General features: G+C 43.9%; 2 protein-coding genes and 1 pseudogene across 2 annotated transcripts; 2 read left to right on the top strand and 1 right to left on the bottom strand.

Moving 5' to 3' along the window:
• Positions 1-3,566: 3,566 nt before the first annotated feature.
• Positions 3,567-4,658, bottom strand: tex36 (testis expressed 36). The gene is made up of 4 exons (XM_071391167.1): positions 4,638-4,658; positions 4,344-4,487; positions 4,052-4,132; positions 3,567-3,914 (listed from the first exon to the last, which is right to left on the bottom strand). The coding sequence occupies exons 1-4, from the start codon at positions 4,656-4,658 to the stop codon at positions 3,567-3,569; spliced, it is 594 nt and encodes a 197-aa protein (XP_071247268.1).
• Positions 4,659-5,424: 766 nt separating this feature from the next.
• LOC139570915 (erythroid differentiation-related factor 1-like) lies at positions 5,425-6,718 on the top strand. The gene is made up of 3 exons (XM_071393240.1): positions 5,425-5,849; positions 6,123-6,377; positions 6,633-6,718. The coding sequence occupies exons 1-2, from the start codon at positions 5,785-5,787 to the stop codon at positions 6,331-6,333; spliced, it is 276 nt and encodes a 91-aa protein (XP_071249341.1). The 5' UTR covers positions 5,425-5,784; the 3' UTR covers positions 6,334-6,377; positions 6,633-6,718.
• Positions 6,719-6,883: 165 nt separating this feature from the next.
• LOC139569822 (erythroid differentiation-related factor 1-like) lies at positions 6,884-14,417 on the top strand (annotated as a pseudogene).
• Positions 14,418-17,125: the final 2,708 nt, after the last annotated feature.

Below are 17,125 nucleotides of genomic sequence, written 5' to 3'. Positions count from 1 at the left end.
ACTATCTGCACTGACCCTAACTTGCACTGACTCTATGCACACTCACAAGACTACATATACACACGATATACGCACACTCACACACACTACACTGCACTGACATTCTCACACAAAACCCCCACACATAACACACACACGCATACCGACACAACACAAATACACACAAATACACATACACACACACATGTGCTGCTACTCTGTTCTTTATTTTACTGTTATTGTTATCTATCCTGATGCCTAGTCACTTTAGCCTGCATTCATGTACATATCTACCTCAAATACCTGGTACCCCTGCACATTGACCTGGTATTGGTACTCCCTGTATATAGCTCCATTCTTGTGTATTTTATTCCTCTTGTGCTACTATTTTTCATTTTATTATTATTATTTAGCTCTTTATCGTTGAAAGGGGCTCATAAGCAAGAATTTCAAGGTAAAGTCTACACCCGTTTTATTCGGAGCATGTGACAAATAAAATTTGATTTGATTCATGATGTGCAACTGCCTCTGTAGATAAGATATTTGATGGTGATTTGACGGTGCCATATGAATCGCGGATCCAGGTGGATCCATCTTTGCCTTTCTTTACCTCACTGTAAAGTTTGGTTATTTTTAACAAGTCTTCCATAGGGTGTAAGATTAAAAAAAGAGGACGATCTTGGAAGATAAATTACTATCTTTCTCTTTCTCTGTTCCTGTGGTTACTGAACACATGTTCTGTCAATCCACTGTCTCCAGCAGCAAACCTATTAACTGTGAGAGAACGGATGGTTCAAAAGGTCAGTTCATTGTCTAATTCATCTCTTCTTAATACTGTATGATCTAACAGTGAAGTAAAGGTCAGGCAAGATAGAAAGACCCTGGAGAGAAAGAAATTGTGAAAAACAATCTCCCTTGAGAGTGCTCAATGAAAGAGAGCAGCTGCTCCACAGCCCGCTTCTCTCTCTCTCTCTCTCTCTCTCCTTCTATCTCTCTCTCTCTTTGGCCACATAGAGAATATACAGACATCCCAAGCAGGTGTTCTCATTGCCTTACACCCGATCCTCCCTCCCTCTTCTCAGTGCTCCAGTACAGTCGGCCATGTCCTCTTTAAGTGATTACAGTGAAACAGATTGTTTCCGAAGGTAATCTGCCAGATTTTGGAACATGTTGTAGCATGTTTAATAGGCATCATCAAGCTCCCTTCCATGCAGATGCTCTAATTTGCCTGTCTCTGACATAAAGTTCAAACCCGATTTCTTTCCCTTTTTTCTTTTCCAAACCTGTCCCCCGATAGGTGACGTCTTTCTTGATGAGGTCATGCACAACATAACAGATAAGTAAAAGAACCGTTACTCACATAGCTGCCATCTGCTGGAGCTATGTGCATTTAGCCTTAAAACATTCTGTAGGTGCACTGCAGTGCTGAAGACAGAGCAGACCACATGCAGGCACGCACCCACACTTTCCATCTCAATCATGTTTGCCATTGAGCTGGTGTAAGTGCCTGAGATGGTCTGGATTGTAGCAGTATCAATTCGACCAAGTTCGAAATAACAAGCTTGCATTTTCATGGTGAATCTTAATCACGAAGGAGTATAATACCTTAATGTCCAACCTGGTCACAGAGCATTTCATATTATTTATTCAGTATGATACACTACATGACCAAAAGTATGTGGACACCAGCTCATTGACATTCTCATTCCAAAATCATGGGCATTAATATGGAGTTGGTCCCCCCTTTGCTGTTATAACAGCCTCTACTCTTCTGGGAAGGCTTTCCACTAGATGTTGGAACATTGCTGCGGGGACTTGCTTCCATTCAGCCACAAGGGCATTCGTGAGGTTGGTCACTGATGTTGGGCAATTAGGCCTGGCTTGCAATCCGCGTTCCAATTCATCTCAAAGGTCTTTGATGGGGTTGAGGCCAGGGCTCTGCGCAGGCCAGTCAAGTTCTTCTACACTGATCTCGACAAACCATTTCTGTATAGACCTCGCTTTGTGCACGGGGGCATTGTCATGCTGAAAGAGGAAAGGGCCTTCCCCAAACTGTTACCACAAAGTTGGAAGCAAACAATTGTGTAGAATGTAATTGTACAGTATGCTGTAGCGTGAAGATTTCCCTTCACTGGAACTAAGGGGCCTAGCCCGATCCATGAAAAATAGCCCCAGACCAATATTCCTCCTCCACCAAACTTTACAGTTGGCACTATGCATTCGGGCAGGTAGCGTTCTCCTGGCATCCGACAAATCCAGATTGGTATGTCGGACTGCCAGATGGTGAAACGTGATTCATCACTCCAGAGAACGTGTTTCCACTCCTCCAGTGTCCAATGTCAGCGAGCTTTATACCACTCCAGCCGACACTTGGCATTGCACATTGGTGATCTTAGGCTTGTGTGCAGCTGCTCGGCTATGAAAACCCATTTCATGAAGCTCCCGACGAACAGTTCTTGTGCTGACTTTGCTTCCAGAGGCAGTTTGGAATTCGGTAGTGAGTGTTGCAACCCAGGACAGACGGTTCCACGCTGAAAGTCACAGAGCTCTTCGGTAAGGCCATTCTACTACCAATGTTTGTCTAGGGAGATTGCATGTCTGTGTGCTCGATTTTATACACTTGTCAACGGGTGTGCCTGAAGTAGCCAAATCCACTAATTTGAAGGGGTGTCCACATACTTTTCTATATATAGTGTATATTATGTTTCATATGCTATGCATTAATTTGTGGATGTCCATCACCCATTTCTTATGATATGTTACGAATTACGATTCCTCTTATGTGTTATGACTTTGCAAAATGTATAATATGTTACGACTTCTAGCTAGGTCCCTAGGTTGCTAAAGTTTGCTAGCTGGCTAACATTAGCTAGGCTAGGGGTGAGTTAGGTTAAAAGGTTAAGGTTAGGGGAAGTCAGCTAAAAGGGTTGAGGTTAGGGTTAGTGGAAGGGTTATGTAGCATGCTAGGTAGTTGCAACATTTCAAAAAAGTAGTAAGTAGTTGAAAAGTTGCTAATTAGTTAAAATGCTATAGTTGTCCATGATGAGATTCGAACTCTCAACCTTTCGGTTGAAATACCTTTGTGTTATACCCTGCTTTCGTTTTTGCCTTAAGTAACCATCTGTCTTATGTAACCAAACATAACATATCATACTAATTTGAGTGTCCCGGATTTACCTTTACTATGTTCCGTCTAGTCTATGAGACTAGGCTGCAACGTCTCCTCAGTTTATTATTTTGTCTTTTGTACATCACATCTAATAATCTTTCTCATTTATGATGTAATTGATTTACACATTTTTTCTATCTAAATCTTGTGACAAATGGTGTACTTGAAAATAAATTGCCCTTCATTACGTAATTAATCTGAATGTGAATAATTAATGAGGAACAAAGGGGATGGTTGTCTGATCTGACTTTCCTTAAGAACCCAATTTTACTGTAAAAGGAGAAATGTATAAATAATAAAATTTTACATCTCCGTATCTCAATGTTTCATATTTTTTAACTTGCACTTGGAAAACCATCAAGATGTGTTGCTTTGTGATTTCCTAAAGAAGAGTATTTGGATAATATGGTATATTCATCTAATGCCTGATCTGGTAGGAGTGTCTGGACGGCTTGGATGAGGAGGAGCAGTTGGTAGCTGCCAGCACTTCAAGGGGCACAGGACGGACCTCATCATGCCTCCCGAACCACATAAAGTGCTCTCCTGCCTGGGCAGCAGCTGCCACAGTGGACCTATCAAGATGATTACTGGGAAAACGCCTGCTGGTGGAGGAGCCCTCTGTGTCCTGGCGGTCCTGGTAGTCTGTCTGATAGGCTGAGAAGTCTCCCCTCGTCTCCCCCACGCCACTCACACTTCCATGGTGGCACAGGCAGAAGTGGGAGTTATGTTGTCTACGCTCGTCCAGGCACTTCTTGCGGCCTAATCCCTATGAAAAACACCATAAGAAAAATGGTATTGTTTCCAATTTTATTTTGTTGTATTATCTTATTAAAGCCCTTAGTGTTGATTTGACAACATCCCTGATGATGTCTTTGTTTTCCTTGTAGTGGGCATATTGCTTACATCATCAAATACATTGATGCTATCTTGCAGTGCAGCTTGGTTATCATGGGCTGAGAATGGATAAACTCTTCCCATGGTTTTCTGTAAAGAGAATAGTTAATTGATATATCACATTTTCTCCTAGGTCTTGGCATAGTTATGCCAACGATTATTAGTAAATTGTATAAAGGATAAATGTAATCATCTTCATGGAAATTAAGGTGATTGCACACATAACAACAACCCAAGACCATGTAGACACTTTTGAGTAAGATGTTTCACTCTCTGCATGAATGTATTGCACTCTGCCAACCTGTTCTGTGTTGATGAAGATCTTGGGATACTTCTCTGTGCTAGATGCTGGAGGTAGTGGTTCACTCTGAGACATCATATACCCTGTGCTGGTGCACGTCTCCCGTTTACTGGTGTCATTTGCTGGTAAACCTGCATGAGCCAACTGCACATTTTGAAAGACATTAAGTTGTTAGGAAAGGTACAGGGGTGTCTTTATAATAACTTTATTTGTTAGTATCTGCAACGTTATGTGCAATTATAATGGGCTCATCATAAGCTAATAGTGAAAGATTTAAAGTAATCAGAATCGTACCCATTTGCCATCCTTTTCCATTGATGAGTATTTCTTACCACCTTTTGTCATTTTAACAAGGTTGAAACTTTGTAACGACAGCACAAAATATGACCAACTGGACAGGGTTTATAATACTTTTGCTTCTCACATTCTTCTCACAAAGAATGCAAACAACAGTAACTATAATAACATACTAATCACAAATAATTTGTATTCCATTTGAAAAAAAATAAGTGTCTTTATTTCTGTTTGTTACATCACAATTCAGCCCGCCTTATTCCCCGTTTTCTAGTTAATTTGAAGGCAGTTTTATTTAACCTTCCAATTATAAAACAGAAGGAAAGGGAACTGGGGGAAAATGAATATGAAAATAAAGAAATAATACATTTAGCTAAAGACAAGGAATTAGGGTAAAGAATATAAAAATAAAGAATCAGAACATAAGAGAATTAATAAAAATGATCCCAAAAATGTCATTTATTGTATGCTTTTCTGTAAATTGTCATATCCAGAGCGTAATTGAACATGTGAAGTTAGCAGCAACTAAAAAGCCTCACTGTAAATCACAACGACTGCTTATATCAAACTAAAAGTCCAACCCTAACCTCTCTTCTCTTAAATGTATTTGTCGTCTTTGTCCAAATCCAATTATATCAGTTATGTAACAGCTAGCTACCACATCCTGTTGTATTATATTAAAAGCCACTTACCCTTCATAGTTTAATTTGGATTTTGGCTCAATTCATAATCCTGAAAATGCGGTCTTTTATTTAGCTTTTTTTACCCGGAAGTTGTGAGCTTTCTCGCTTTACAATAACGCGTGGTCTGTCAACAGCAGCAGACAGAACGGCTAAAGCAAGTGGTGTTGTTGATACCGTCTGGAAGGTTCTGCAAAACAGGGATAGATTAAATGTAAAAGCAGTAACTCAATTTGTTAGCAAATTTTCATTTCGTTCTGATCATGAACAAATAACGTTATGTATTTTGGTGTAAGCAGCAGGTGGTGAGTTAGCAGCAATCTTGTGACTGCAATTTTTGTTGACATTTTAAGGCAGCTAGTTTGCTATGAACGGGTACCCCTTGGACAGCATTCGTGTGTGTGGCCAGGAGCTAGCTTGTAGATAGAACATGAGTTCAGCAACAGCTAGGATAGGGACCCGAGAGGATGGCGTCCCTCCAGACCGTGGAAGTGAAGAAGTGGATGACAGTGGGGGCGACAGTGGCAGGCAAGTAAGCAATAGCTAGTTAGCTTTGAACTGCAGTTAGCTATCTGTTTATGCATGCATTGCAGGGTCACGTTATTTTATGACGTTGCACAGGACAGGTAACTGTACATACTGTACATAGGATATTTAAATGTATTTAGTTAGTTGTAGCTAACATCACAATATCTACACAATCATCTGTTTATTTACTTGTTATATTGAATCAAGTTGTCAGTGACTTAACAGACAAGTGAACTCAGTTTACCATCAATACCAACTTTGTTTACATGTGTCAAAGGAGTCAGGAGATGTGCCTAGGCAACAACGAAATAAAGAACCGTGCAGTGAAGTACTCTGCTGCCCCTCAACCCACCACCTATGCACTACTACAGGAGAAGACTGATCTGAAGCCGCCTCCTGCCAACTGGCTACGGGAGAGCCCCCAACGTGGGCCTGCAGGCACCTCTGTACTAGGGTCCAGCAGCAAGAGCAAGCCTTTCTCCAGGTGAAGCGCTGGTTATTCAGCCCTCAAAACGAGATGTGCTATCTGGTGGTATGCATCATCACTGAATTGTTGCAAGGTGCTCATGTACATGTACTTTCTCCTTGCTCAAGTTTGGGGATGGCTTATGACTTAATTGATTCCATTAGGGATAATGTTGATATGGGTGTAGGACTCTGAGGTAGGTCTATCCACTGAACAGCTAAGAATGTTGCATTGTTATTGCTACTGCTAATATGTATTTGGCTTGTTTGGTAATCAAAACTGTTTGGTGAACCTAAGGGTCTCATTCTCTTTTCTATTCAGAACATCAAGAAGCTGTTGAAGATCCCCTACAGTAAGTCCCATGTCAGTATGGCAGTCCATCGTGTGGGAAGGACTCTCCTCCTAGATGAACTGGCTCTTCATGAGTTCTTCTCAGGTACAGTTAGACAGCCAGTGGAGAGGAAGCCTGTTTAAATGTCAATGAAGGATGTGAGAAAGCTCATATCTGGATGATTGACAATGCTTGTAAAAAATACATTTGATTGTATGTTCTGTTTTACACTATGTCACAGAGAGGAGATTGGACATGGCTAATGGAGTTTTACCAGAGGGTAATAGATCAGAAGTGGCAGAGGAAAAAGAAGAGTAAAGAACACTGGTACCAAAAAGCAATCCTGTCCAAGTTCCTCTACTACAAGTGAGATACTTGAGGTTGGACTTCTAACCTACTTGTTAATGTGAACGACTTGCAATAGAAACAAGAAAACCTTATTTGAGCCAGAGTAAATCCTAATGGTTGTACTCCTCAATGTCTTCGCCAGTATAAATGGTGATGGAGCCACAGAGCCTGTCCCTGAATCAGACAACCCTGATGAGGCGTGTGGGGCGGAGGAGTTTGGTTCCTCCTGGCCCGTTACCTTCATCAGCACTGCTTCATACTCAGAGGAGGCCGCAGCACACAGAGGTAGGCCACACTTTATGGAATGTGCAGTACCTGGTGCAGTACCTGGTGCAGTACCTGGTGCAGTACCTGGTGCAGTACCTGGTGCAGTACCTGGTGCAGGTACCTGGTGCAGGTACCTAGTGCAGGTACCTAGTGCAGGTACCTAGTGCAGGTACCTGGTGCAGTACCTGGTGCAGTACCTGGTGCAGTACCTGGTGCAGTACCTGGTGCAGTACCTGGTGCAGTACCTGGTGCAGTACCTGGTGCAGTACCTGGTGTGTTGCTTTGCTCTTGTTGAGTTTCACCGTTTCTTCCTTTGTGACTGTATGTCCATTCCTTACAGGAAAGTGTTCCCATGAACAGCAAGTATGCATTGGGACACGTGGCTTCCAAAGAGCAGAACCTTACCACATTGTTCAACAAAGGGGAGAACAGTCAGGTAGGCTAGTGGTAAGAAACTTCATCAACAAACTCAGGAGACTCTCTATTTTGTTTTGTTGGCATTTGTTTCTTTGATTGTAAATGAGTTAAATCTATTCAATTCAAGTATCCATTCAACTTTTCTCCCTCAACTTTATTTGACAGGGTTTGAGGAATGACTTTGTGAGGAACATCTTGTGGATGTTTGAGGACATCCACACGCTGGTGGGGTCCAACATGCCTATCTTTGGAGAAGGATGCTACCCAGCCTGCGGCTCAGGTCAGAATCACGAAAAACGGGGAACAATGGCAATTATTCATGTCAGTCAATATAAACATTTTCAGATGGTTTACTACTGTTCCACAGCAATGTTCCCCTGCAAAATACCTAGAAGGTTCTTTCTTTTTTAGGAATAACCACAAGCCAATCAACATTCTCACAGGTATTGACTACTGGCTGGACAATCTGATGTGCAATGTTCCAGAGCTCGTCATGTGCTTTCACGTCAATGGCATCGTCCATGTAAATAAGCCTAGTTTTTACTGCCCAAATTAGTCATTTTTATTCACAATTTAATACTGTTTTAATGTTAGTGCTGATTGTTCTTTGGTCAGAAATATGAGATTATCTAAACAGAGGACATCCCTGATCTTGAGAACTCCACCTTCTCAACCATGGTTGTGAAAGACATCGCTCAGAACATTCGGTTCTTTCTCAAGTCTAACTGCACCAAAAAGGGCTATACCAACTGGCTCTTCAAAGGTGAGAGATAACACAACACACTAACTGTACCTCCTGTATGACTTACAAAATACATGTGAGAATAACCTGGTAAATATACACTACGATGTGGTAGTAGGCCTACTTCATCGAATAGTCCTGTTTCTGTGTTTCCTCAGCTAGTGGAAGTGACATCGTAAAGCTGTATGACCTCATCACTCTCCGTGAGGAAGCAGCAGAGGAGAAATGCCAGAACCCCTTCACCCTGCCTGTGGATGTGCTTCTTTACAAGTAGGTGCCTGCAACCTGGTACGGTATCGACACAGTATACCTGAAACTAGTGCACAACGCACAGTGTTATCAGTCAATGCATTAATGGCAAATTAGTCCCAAAAGATGGCGCCAGACTATACATTCTGTTTTGTAGAATGTGCATTGTTGTTCTTGCAGAGTGGCTAGCAACATGATGCTGAAGAAGAGCCAGAACAGGAAGTAGTATGGGACAATCAGAACGTTGCTCCTGAACCAGGACAGGCACCCACAGGTAATGGACTGGAGTCGCTGTGGGCGGGGGCTCTGAGGACAGCTACAGAGGAGGCTCAAGAAGATCTACCAGAGGACAGTCATGAGAATGGTTCCTGCAGTACCACCTCGGACCCACAGGATGATAGCAAAGCTGTAGCTATTATCAAATCAGTGGGGAGCTGTCTGTTCCAGAGAAGTACAAGTTCACTCATCAGATCAGGGTGAGTGTCACACATTTGTCGCTAGCTACTCTGTTTGTGTGACCTTGTTGATATGTAACCTTGACATAGCTACAGTAACCATAAACTAGCCACTACCTGGAGTGACTATTGGAGTCTTAGATGTTTTATCTTGACATTTAATTAATCCTGTTATTTTCCCATATTGCAGCCAATCTATGCATTTCCCGTCTCTCAAAACGAGGAAAGATGTCGGCACGTCCTCAGCTATGTCTTAAAGGTGAGTCTCTACTGTAGTGTAGTGATAACTATGGGAATGGTTGTCACCAAATGCTATGTTCCGTGAGCTCTAACTGTTGGATGTGTTTGGCAGGGCCTGAAAGCAGTGGACAGCAGCATTAAGAAGGAGAGTGACCTCCCAGCTGCTGACCCCAACACCCCCATCCCCCTGAAGTACTAGGATGGGAGTGATGCTGTAGAGAAAGGGATCACACTTCTCCTGGACAGAGGTTGGCCATCACGGACCCCATCAAGATTCTGAAGCATAGCTATATGACATTATTGATAATGAATGTTGTTATACCATAATGAGCAGGTTCCTTGTTGTATGTGAATTTGCCCCTAGTAAATACCTACTTTTCTCCTCCTTATACTCTTTTCCTTTATATCTATATTATCCTCTCCTGCCCTCCCCCGCCATCTCTCCGTTCCCCTCTCTCTCTCTTTCGCTTGGTTACGGCTGGTCCATTCCAGGAAGACCTGAAGCATCCGTCCCAGTCAGGGATGATCCCAGGGTCCTGGCAGCACCATATGAAGCTGCAGCTCTTCTTCAAGGCGTCCACTAACCTGCTGAAGAACAGCCGGGCCCTGCGCTACATCAAACTGGCCCTGCAGTGCCACTGTCAGTGTCTCCTCTCCGGCTCACCTAAGCATGCTGTAGTCAACTGTGGACTGATGTAGGCGACCTGTTGTAATACGGTTCAACTTTTCTTGCGTTACCTCTAATTATCCCTGCGTTACTACGATCAGTGTGTCTGTCTACCACCCTTCCTTCCTTCCATTTTCTCTCTCTCCCTCTGCAGATGCCTACTGTTCTGTGAGGAGTATCATGTACCTGCTGGTGCTACTGTTCCGCATCCAGTGTCTGTCTCTGTGTGGCGACATCCAGCTGTTGCTGGCCCAGAATGCAAGTAACCGTGCTGCCTACCTGGAGGAGTACAACTACCAGACCAACGAGGACCAGGAGTTGCTGCACAGAGAGAGCAGCTGCCAGGGTGAGGAGACACTCGCACACTTTTCAACGATAAACATATCATATTTCACAAACATGATATCGTTCTTCCAGTTAAAGGTTCAGGATACAGACCTCTCCCTCACTCTAATCCCCCCTTCCTTTACAGTGAACAAGTCTGTATCTATAACTGAACAGGAGATGTGGAAGAAGAGTTTCTCGTGCTTTGAGAAGGGCATGAAGGACTTTGAGGCCATCGAGTACAGCACCAACACCTCTCATCAGTCTGCCTGTGTTGCACAGCAGCAGAGGATCTGTGCCCAGGCCCACTGTGCTGTCTCTGCAGACCTGAGCAGAGGAGAGTTCTCCCAAGAGGAAGCTCTCTATTACAATAAGGTACCACAACCATATCATTATTTAGTAGACCTATAATGATTTCCATTTCAATGACTACCAACCCATGTTGTTTTCCACAGTAAGTAGAAAGGCATGAAGGCAAGACGATCTGCTTATCTTTGTGCCAGTCACATTTGTGTCATTTTGAAAAATGATGCATAAGATCTCTAAGGTTTCTTTTTTTAAGTAGGACAATTCAACTTAAAATCACTACGCTTTCACTAAGATATGGTGCTCTAAAAAATAGACGGAGATCTTTAGAGCAGAGATCCTCTCCAGGCTATAGACTACCTACCTGAGGGCTATGCAGCCCTTGGCCACCAGAGGGAACCACCCTGCAGTGTGGGACTTGGTCAACTGGGAGCTGTCCACTACCTACTTCAGCCTGGCCACTCTGCTGCAAGAAGTTGCCCCTCTGTCCAGGGAGGAAGGAACAGATAAGAGGCCATGGGCCACACTTGGAGAGATTTATAGTAGGTGAATGAACAGAATGGAAAATGTCTAAGTTAACTAACCTTACAAACTCTACATGCTGCCCTAGGTGAAATGGTTAGTGTTTTTTTCACAAGTCAAATGGTTATTTGAGCATGTGTGTAGGAGCACAGTAGTCCATAATAAAGTTGTCATTCCTGTGTGTTGCCAGATTGAGCAGGAGGTGACGGAGGCCATGCTGAAGTCTCTGAAGTACTGTGACATGCAGACCGAGTCGGCCCGCCAGCCCCTCTACCAGTACAGAGCTGCCACCATCCACCATCGTCTGGCCTCCATGTACCACAGCTGCTTCCGCAACCAGGTAAGGACTAGGCCTAGGACGTACACTGTAACCAGAGTAAAATGTCTATGTTTTAAAACATTTAAAGATTGTGTTGTCTGTAGAAGAGCATTAAGGTTTTCAGTATGTTACTGCTATGTTTCCTCCTCTGTGCCAGGTGGGAGACGAGCACCTGAGGAAACAGCACAGGAGCCTGGCAGAGCTGCACTGCAGCAAGGCTGTCCGCCTGTCCCTCAGCTGGAAGGACGCGAGCTGCTCCGCACCCTGCTGGCTGAGGGTGGCCTTCGCCGAGTTCACCATGGCAGGTTAGTCAGTGAGGCTCACCCAGGCCAGGGCCAGGCTCACACCCGCCAGGTCAGAACCGTCTTAGTATTCTGATAGGTGGTGTCATTGAGTAACAATGTGTGTTCACAGGTGAGAGCGAGCAGTTGGGCCAAGCTGAAGACCCTGACAGGAGCACACAGAGGTAGACACAAACATAGAGATAGAACTGGAACTTGATAGCAGAAATTCCCTTCAGTTTGCACCTTCTCTTTGAGAATCTACAGTTACTTCTAACCAACAATTACTCACATGCCTCATCCCTCTGTTAAATTTCCATATTAATGTATTAAATGTTTCTTTTTTTAAAGTTATCTATTTTATTTTTTGGGTAGACGGATGGCCCAGAGTTGACAGGACCCCCTGACAGTAGTGCAGAGGGCCCCACCTCAGGGCTAGACACAAAGGAAGTGATGAAGTTTATTGGTGTCTTTGAGCTCAGTTCCTCCTTCCTACTGCTGCAGCTGGTCAAGCTGATGACAACCATGAAGCACAAACCAAGGTGAGGAAAGGACTGGTTCTACACAGCCTGATTAACCTTATCCAGCAGGGCTAAACCAGGACTAAACATATCATCCAGTAGAAGCATAATACTGAACATTCCGTCATCTTTTCAGCCTAAGACTGGCCATCATGTCGGCCTTCTAAAATTACTACTAGTTCACTGGTTGCCCTCAAGACCTCGAGTTACACTGTACTATGTTGATTATCTAAAGAACCCTAAGCATTTAATTCCAGTGTGTTGGTCCTTTCACATCTCTCCCAGTGACAGATATCCCTCCACTCACAAAGCTGTGTCTGTTGCTTTCTCTTTAACAAGTGTCAGTCATTGTTATCCGTCTTTAGCAAAAGGCTTTGTCTCTGTAAGACACTGTGGCAAGAGGGGTTAGGGCTGCGGTTCCCAAACTAGGGGTCGCGACTTACTGATATGAAAATGGGGTTGCGGGAGAATTTCCAAAATCCTGAAAATCTGTATACAGTAATCCCTCGTTTATCGCGGGGGTTACGTTCCGAAAATGACCCGCGATAAGTGAAATCCGCGAAATAGAATTTTTTTTTTTTTTTACAATTAGCAACTATTACATGTATACAAATACAGTGACTCACGTGTAGGCCGTTTCGTCGACATTATGGGTTTAGGAGATGTTCGAAATTACAAGATAATTTGGCCAACTTAATGTAAATTTGCCAAGCTGTTTTATGTACGTACACATAACTGCACGAGACGACAAAATGATAGCACAATTCGTAGCATGTTTTGAAACAAGAAGCGGGAGTGAGTTTTTAGCGAATCAGAATGCAGAGCACAATGCACCAAAAAAAAAAAAAAAATGCATTATGAAAATCCGCGAAATAGCGAATCCGCGATAAGTGAACCGCGAAGTGGCGAGGGATCACTGTATTATATTTTTGTATCTCAAAATCATTGTAATGTGGTTAACCTTAAAAATCTGAATGAAAATGATTCAAAGATAAAATTCCACCAGAGGCTGCACTTGAATAATTCCTGCGGTGAATGGCTAGGGCCGCTACGCTGTGAAACACCACACTATTGCAGAGACTTTGATATTAACGGCCGCAATTTATATGGTGAAAACAATGTGTGGGGAGGCAAAGGCAGAGAAACTCACACCAATAACACTGTTAGATAAATAATTTATGCTATTGCTAGCAATCAAGAGGCAACTCCCCAGCTTATGCTCTCTAAATGGATGTTAGCTGTGAGGGCCGAGATGCCCAAGAATTGACTTTTGTTCGCTATACATGTTGGGGAATGCTATTCACAAGGACATATCCTTCTGTCTAACGATTCCCGGGTTCCCCTGCACTCTAGTTATGGTGTCTCCCTCTGCCATTGGACGCATTGTATGATACACCGAGAGCAACTGGCGGAAAAAGAGCTGAGCACAGAACTCTGAGATATACTGCAGCAGGTAACTTCGATTTGTAAACTACATCAAACCACATCCACTGTGTGCACGCCTGTTTGCGGTCTAAGGCACTGCATTGCAGTGCTTGAGGCTTCACTTAAGCACTGTGATCGGAAGATCCATGATCCATGGCGGCACACAATTGGCGTAGCGTCGTCCGGGTTACGGGAGGGTTTGGTGGGCTAGGTTTTCCTTGTCCCATCGTGCTCTAGCGACTCCTTGTGGCGAGTCGGGTGCCTGCAAGCTGACGTTGGCAGCTGGACGGTGTTTCCTCCAACACAATGGTTCGGCTGGCTTCCAACCAGTGGCGTAAAGTACTTAAGTACAAATACTTTTAAGTACTACTTAAGTAGTTTTTTTGTTTGTCTGTACTTTATTTTACTATTTATATTTTTGACAACTTTTACTCCACTACATTCCTAAAGAAAATAAATGTACTTTTTACTCTACGTTTTCCCTGATACCCAAAAGTACTCGTTACATTTTGAATGCTTAGCAGGACAGAAAAATTTTCTAATTCACACATTTATCAAGAGAACATCCCTGGTCATCCCTACTGCTTCTGATCTGGCAGACTCACTAAACACAAATGCTTTGTTTGTAAATTATGTCTGACTGTTGGAGTGTGCCCGTGGCTATCCGTAAATAAAAAGAAAAAAAGAAAATCGTGTCTGGTTTGCTTAATATAAGACATTTTAAATGATTTATACTTTTGATACTTAAGTACATTTAAAACCAATTTTAGACTTTTACTCAAGTAGTACTTTACTAGGTTACTTTTACTTGAGTAATTTTTTTAAAGGTATCTTTACTTTTACTCAATTATGAAAATTGGGTACTTTTTCCACCACTGCTTCCAACGCTTGGAAGAGCACTCAGGGAAACTCGGGAACTCGTGCATCTTTCTAGAGCTCTGACATCTTTCTAGAGCTCTGACATCTTTCTAGAGCTCTGACATCTTTCTAGAGCTCTGACATCTTTCTAGAGCTCTGACATCTTTCTAGAGCTCTGACATCTTTCTAGAGCTCTGACATCTTTCTAGAGCTCTGACTTCATAATTTGACCTCCTATTTTTTTTAGCGTTCCCATTTATCTTGAAAGCACCATGAAACTCATAGTAGTCTGCCCTTTGCCAGCTCATATCCACAATATATAACCAAAAGTATATGGACACCTGCTCGTCGAACATCTCATTCCAAAATCATGGGCATTAATATGGAGTTGGTTCCCCATTTTCTGCTATAACAGCTTCCACTCTTTTGGGAAGGCTTTCCACTAGATTTGGACTTGCTTCCATTAAGCCACGAGCATTATTGAGGTTGGGCACCGATGAGGCTGTAACATCTTATGCTTCACAGAGTCGTGGCTGAACGACGACAATATCAACATACAGCTGGCTGGTTATACGATGTACCGGCAGGATAGAACAGCAGCGTCTGGTAAGACAAGAGACAGCGGTCTATGTATTTTTATAAACAAAAGCTGGTGCACGATATCTAAGGAAGTCTCGAGCTATTGCTCGCCTGAGGTAGAGTTTCTCATGATAAGCTGCAGACCGCATTACCTTCCTAAGACTGGAACTATGTTCTCTGTAGCTGTTTATATCCTCCAATGGCATTGAGGCTAGTACTAACCAGCATCTGAATCAGTTGTGCTTCATCAATAAGTGCACACGATGACATCGGTCACCCACAGGTGACGCATACGTACATACCCCGAGACTAGAATCCATGGATTACAGGCAGCATCCGCACTGAGCTAAAGGCTAGAGCTGCTGCTTTCAAGGAGCGGGACTCTAACCCGGAAGCTTATAAGAAATCTCACTATGCCCTCCGACGAACCATAAAACAGGCAAAGCATCAATACATAACTAATATCGAGTCGTGCTACACCGGCTCTGACGCTCGTTGGATGTGGCAGGGCCTGCAAACCATTAGACTACAAAGGGAAGCACAGCCGAGAGCTGCCCAGTGACACAAGCCTAACGGACGAGCTAAACCACCTCTATGCTCGCTTCGAGGCAAATAACACTGAAACATGCATGAGAGCACCAGCTGAACCGGAAGACTGTGTGATCACTCTCTCCGCAGCCGATGTGAGTAAGACCTTTAGACAGGTCAACATACACAAGGCCGCAGGGCCAGACGGATTACCAGGACGTGTACTGCGAGCATGCGCTGACCAACTAGCAAGTGTCTTCACTGACATTTTCAACCTCTCCCTGTCCGAGTCTGTAATACCAACATGTTTTAAGCAGACCACCATAGTGCCTGTGCCCAAGAACGCTAAGGTAACCTGCCTAAATGACTACTGACCTGTAGCACTCACATCTTCAGCCATGAAGTGCTTTGAAAGGCTGGTCATGGCTCACATCAACACCATCATCCCAGAAACCCTAGACCCATTCCAATTTGCATACCGCCCCAACAGATCCACAGATGATGCAGTCTCTATTGCACTCCACACTGCCCTTTCCCACCTGGATGAAAGGAACACCTGTGTGAGAAGGTTATTCATTGAGTACAGATCAGCGTTCAACACCATAGTGCCCTCAAAGCTCATCAATAAGCTGAATACCCTAGGACTAAACACCTCCCTCTGCAACTGGATCCTGGACTTCCTGACGGGCCGCCCCCAGGTGGTAAGGGTAGGTAACAACACATCCGCCACGCTGATCCTCAACACATGGGCCTCTCAGGGGTGCGTGCTCAGTCCCCTCCTGTACTCCCTGTTCAGTCATGACTGCATGGCCAGGCACGACTCCAACACCATTATTAAATTTGACGATGACACAACAGTGGTAGGCCTGATCAACGACAAGACAGCCTATAGGGTCAGAGAACTGGCCGTGTGGTGCCAGGACCACAACCTCTCCCTCAACGTGATCAAGACAAAGGAGATGATTGTGGACTACAGGAAACAGAGGACCGAGCATGCCTCCATTCTCATTGATGGGGCTGCAGTGGAGCAGGTTGAGAGCTTCAAGTTCCTAGGTATCCACATCACCAACAAACTAACATGGTCCAAGCACACCATGACAGTCGTGAAGCGAGCACGACAAAACCTTTGCCCCCTCAGGAGACTGAAAAGATTTTGCATGGGCCCTCAGATCCTCAAAAGGTTCTACAGCTGCACCTTCGAGAGCATCCTGACTGGTTGCATCACTGCCTGGTATGGCAACTGCTCGGCCAACGATCGTAAGGCACTACAGAGGGTTGTGTGAACGGCCCAGTACATCACTTTGGCCAAGCTTCCTGCCATCCAGGACCTCTATAGCAGGCGGTGTCAGAGGAAGGCCCTAAAAATTGTCAGACTCCAGCCACCCTAGTCATAGACTGTTCTCTCTGCTACCACACGGCAAGCGGTACCGGAGCG

Source organism: Salvelinus alpinus, chromosome 3 (genome assembly GCF_045679555.1).
Source record: "Salvelinus alpinus chromosome 3, SLU_Salpinus.1, whole genome shotgun sequence".
In the NCBI taxonomy this organism is placed as follows: domain Eukaryota; kingdom Metazoa; phylum Chordata; class Actinopteri; order Salmoniformes; family Salmonidae; genus Salvelinus; species Salvelinus alpinus.
This window is presented reverse-complemented; position numbering and strand designations above follow the sequence as displayed.

Bases quoted from the DNA above. Each gene is read 5' to 3' on its own strand.
- LOC139570915 (XM_071393240.1), top strand. From the start codon at position 5,785: ATGGCGTCCCTCCAGACCGTGGAAGTGAAGAAGTGGATGACAGTGGGG. The intron at 5,850-6,122 runs GTAAGCAATAGC...CATGTGTCAAAG, and splicing joins GGGGCGACAGTGGCAGGCAA to GAGTCAGGAGATGTGCCTAG.
- tex36 (XM_071391167.1), bottom strand. From the start codon at position 4,658: ATGGAAAAGGATGGCAAATGG. The intron at 4,133-4,343 runs GTTGGCAGAGTG...TTCTCTTTACAG, and splicing joins TCTTCATCAACACAGAACAG to AAAACCATGGGAAGAGTTTA. The intron at 3,915-4,051 runs GTAAGCAATATG...TGTTTTTCATAG, and splicing joins GCATCAATGTATTTGATGAT to GGATTAGGCCGCAAGAAGTG.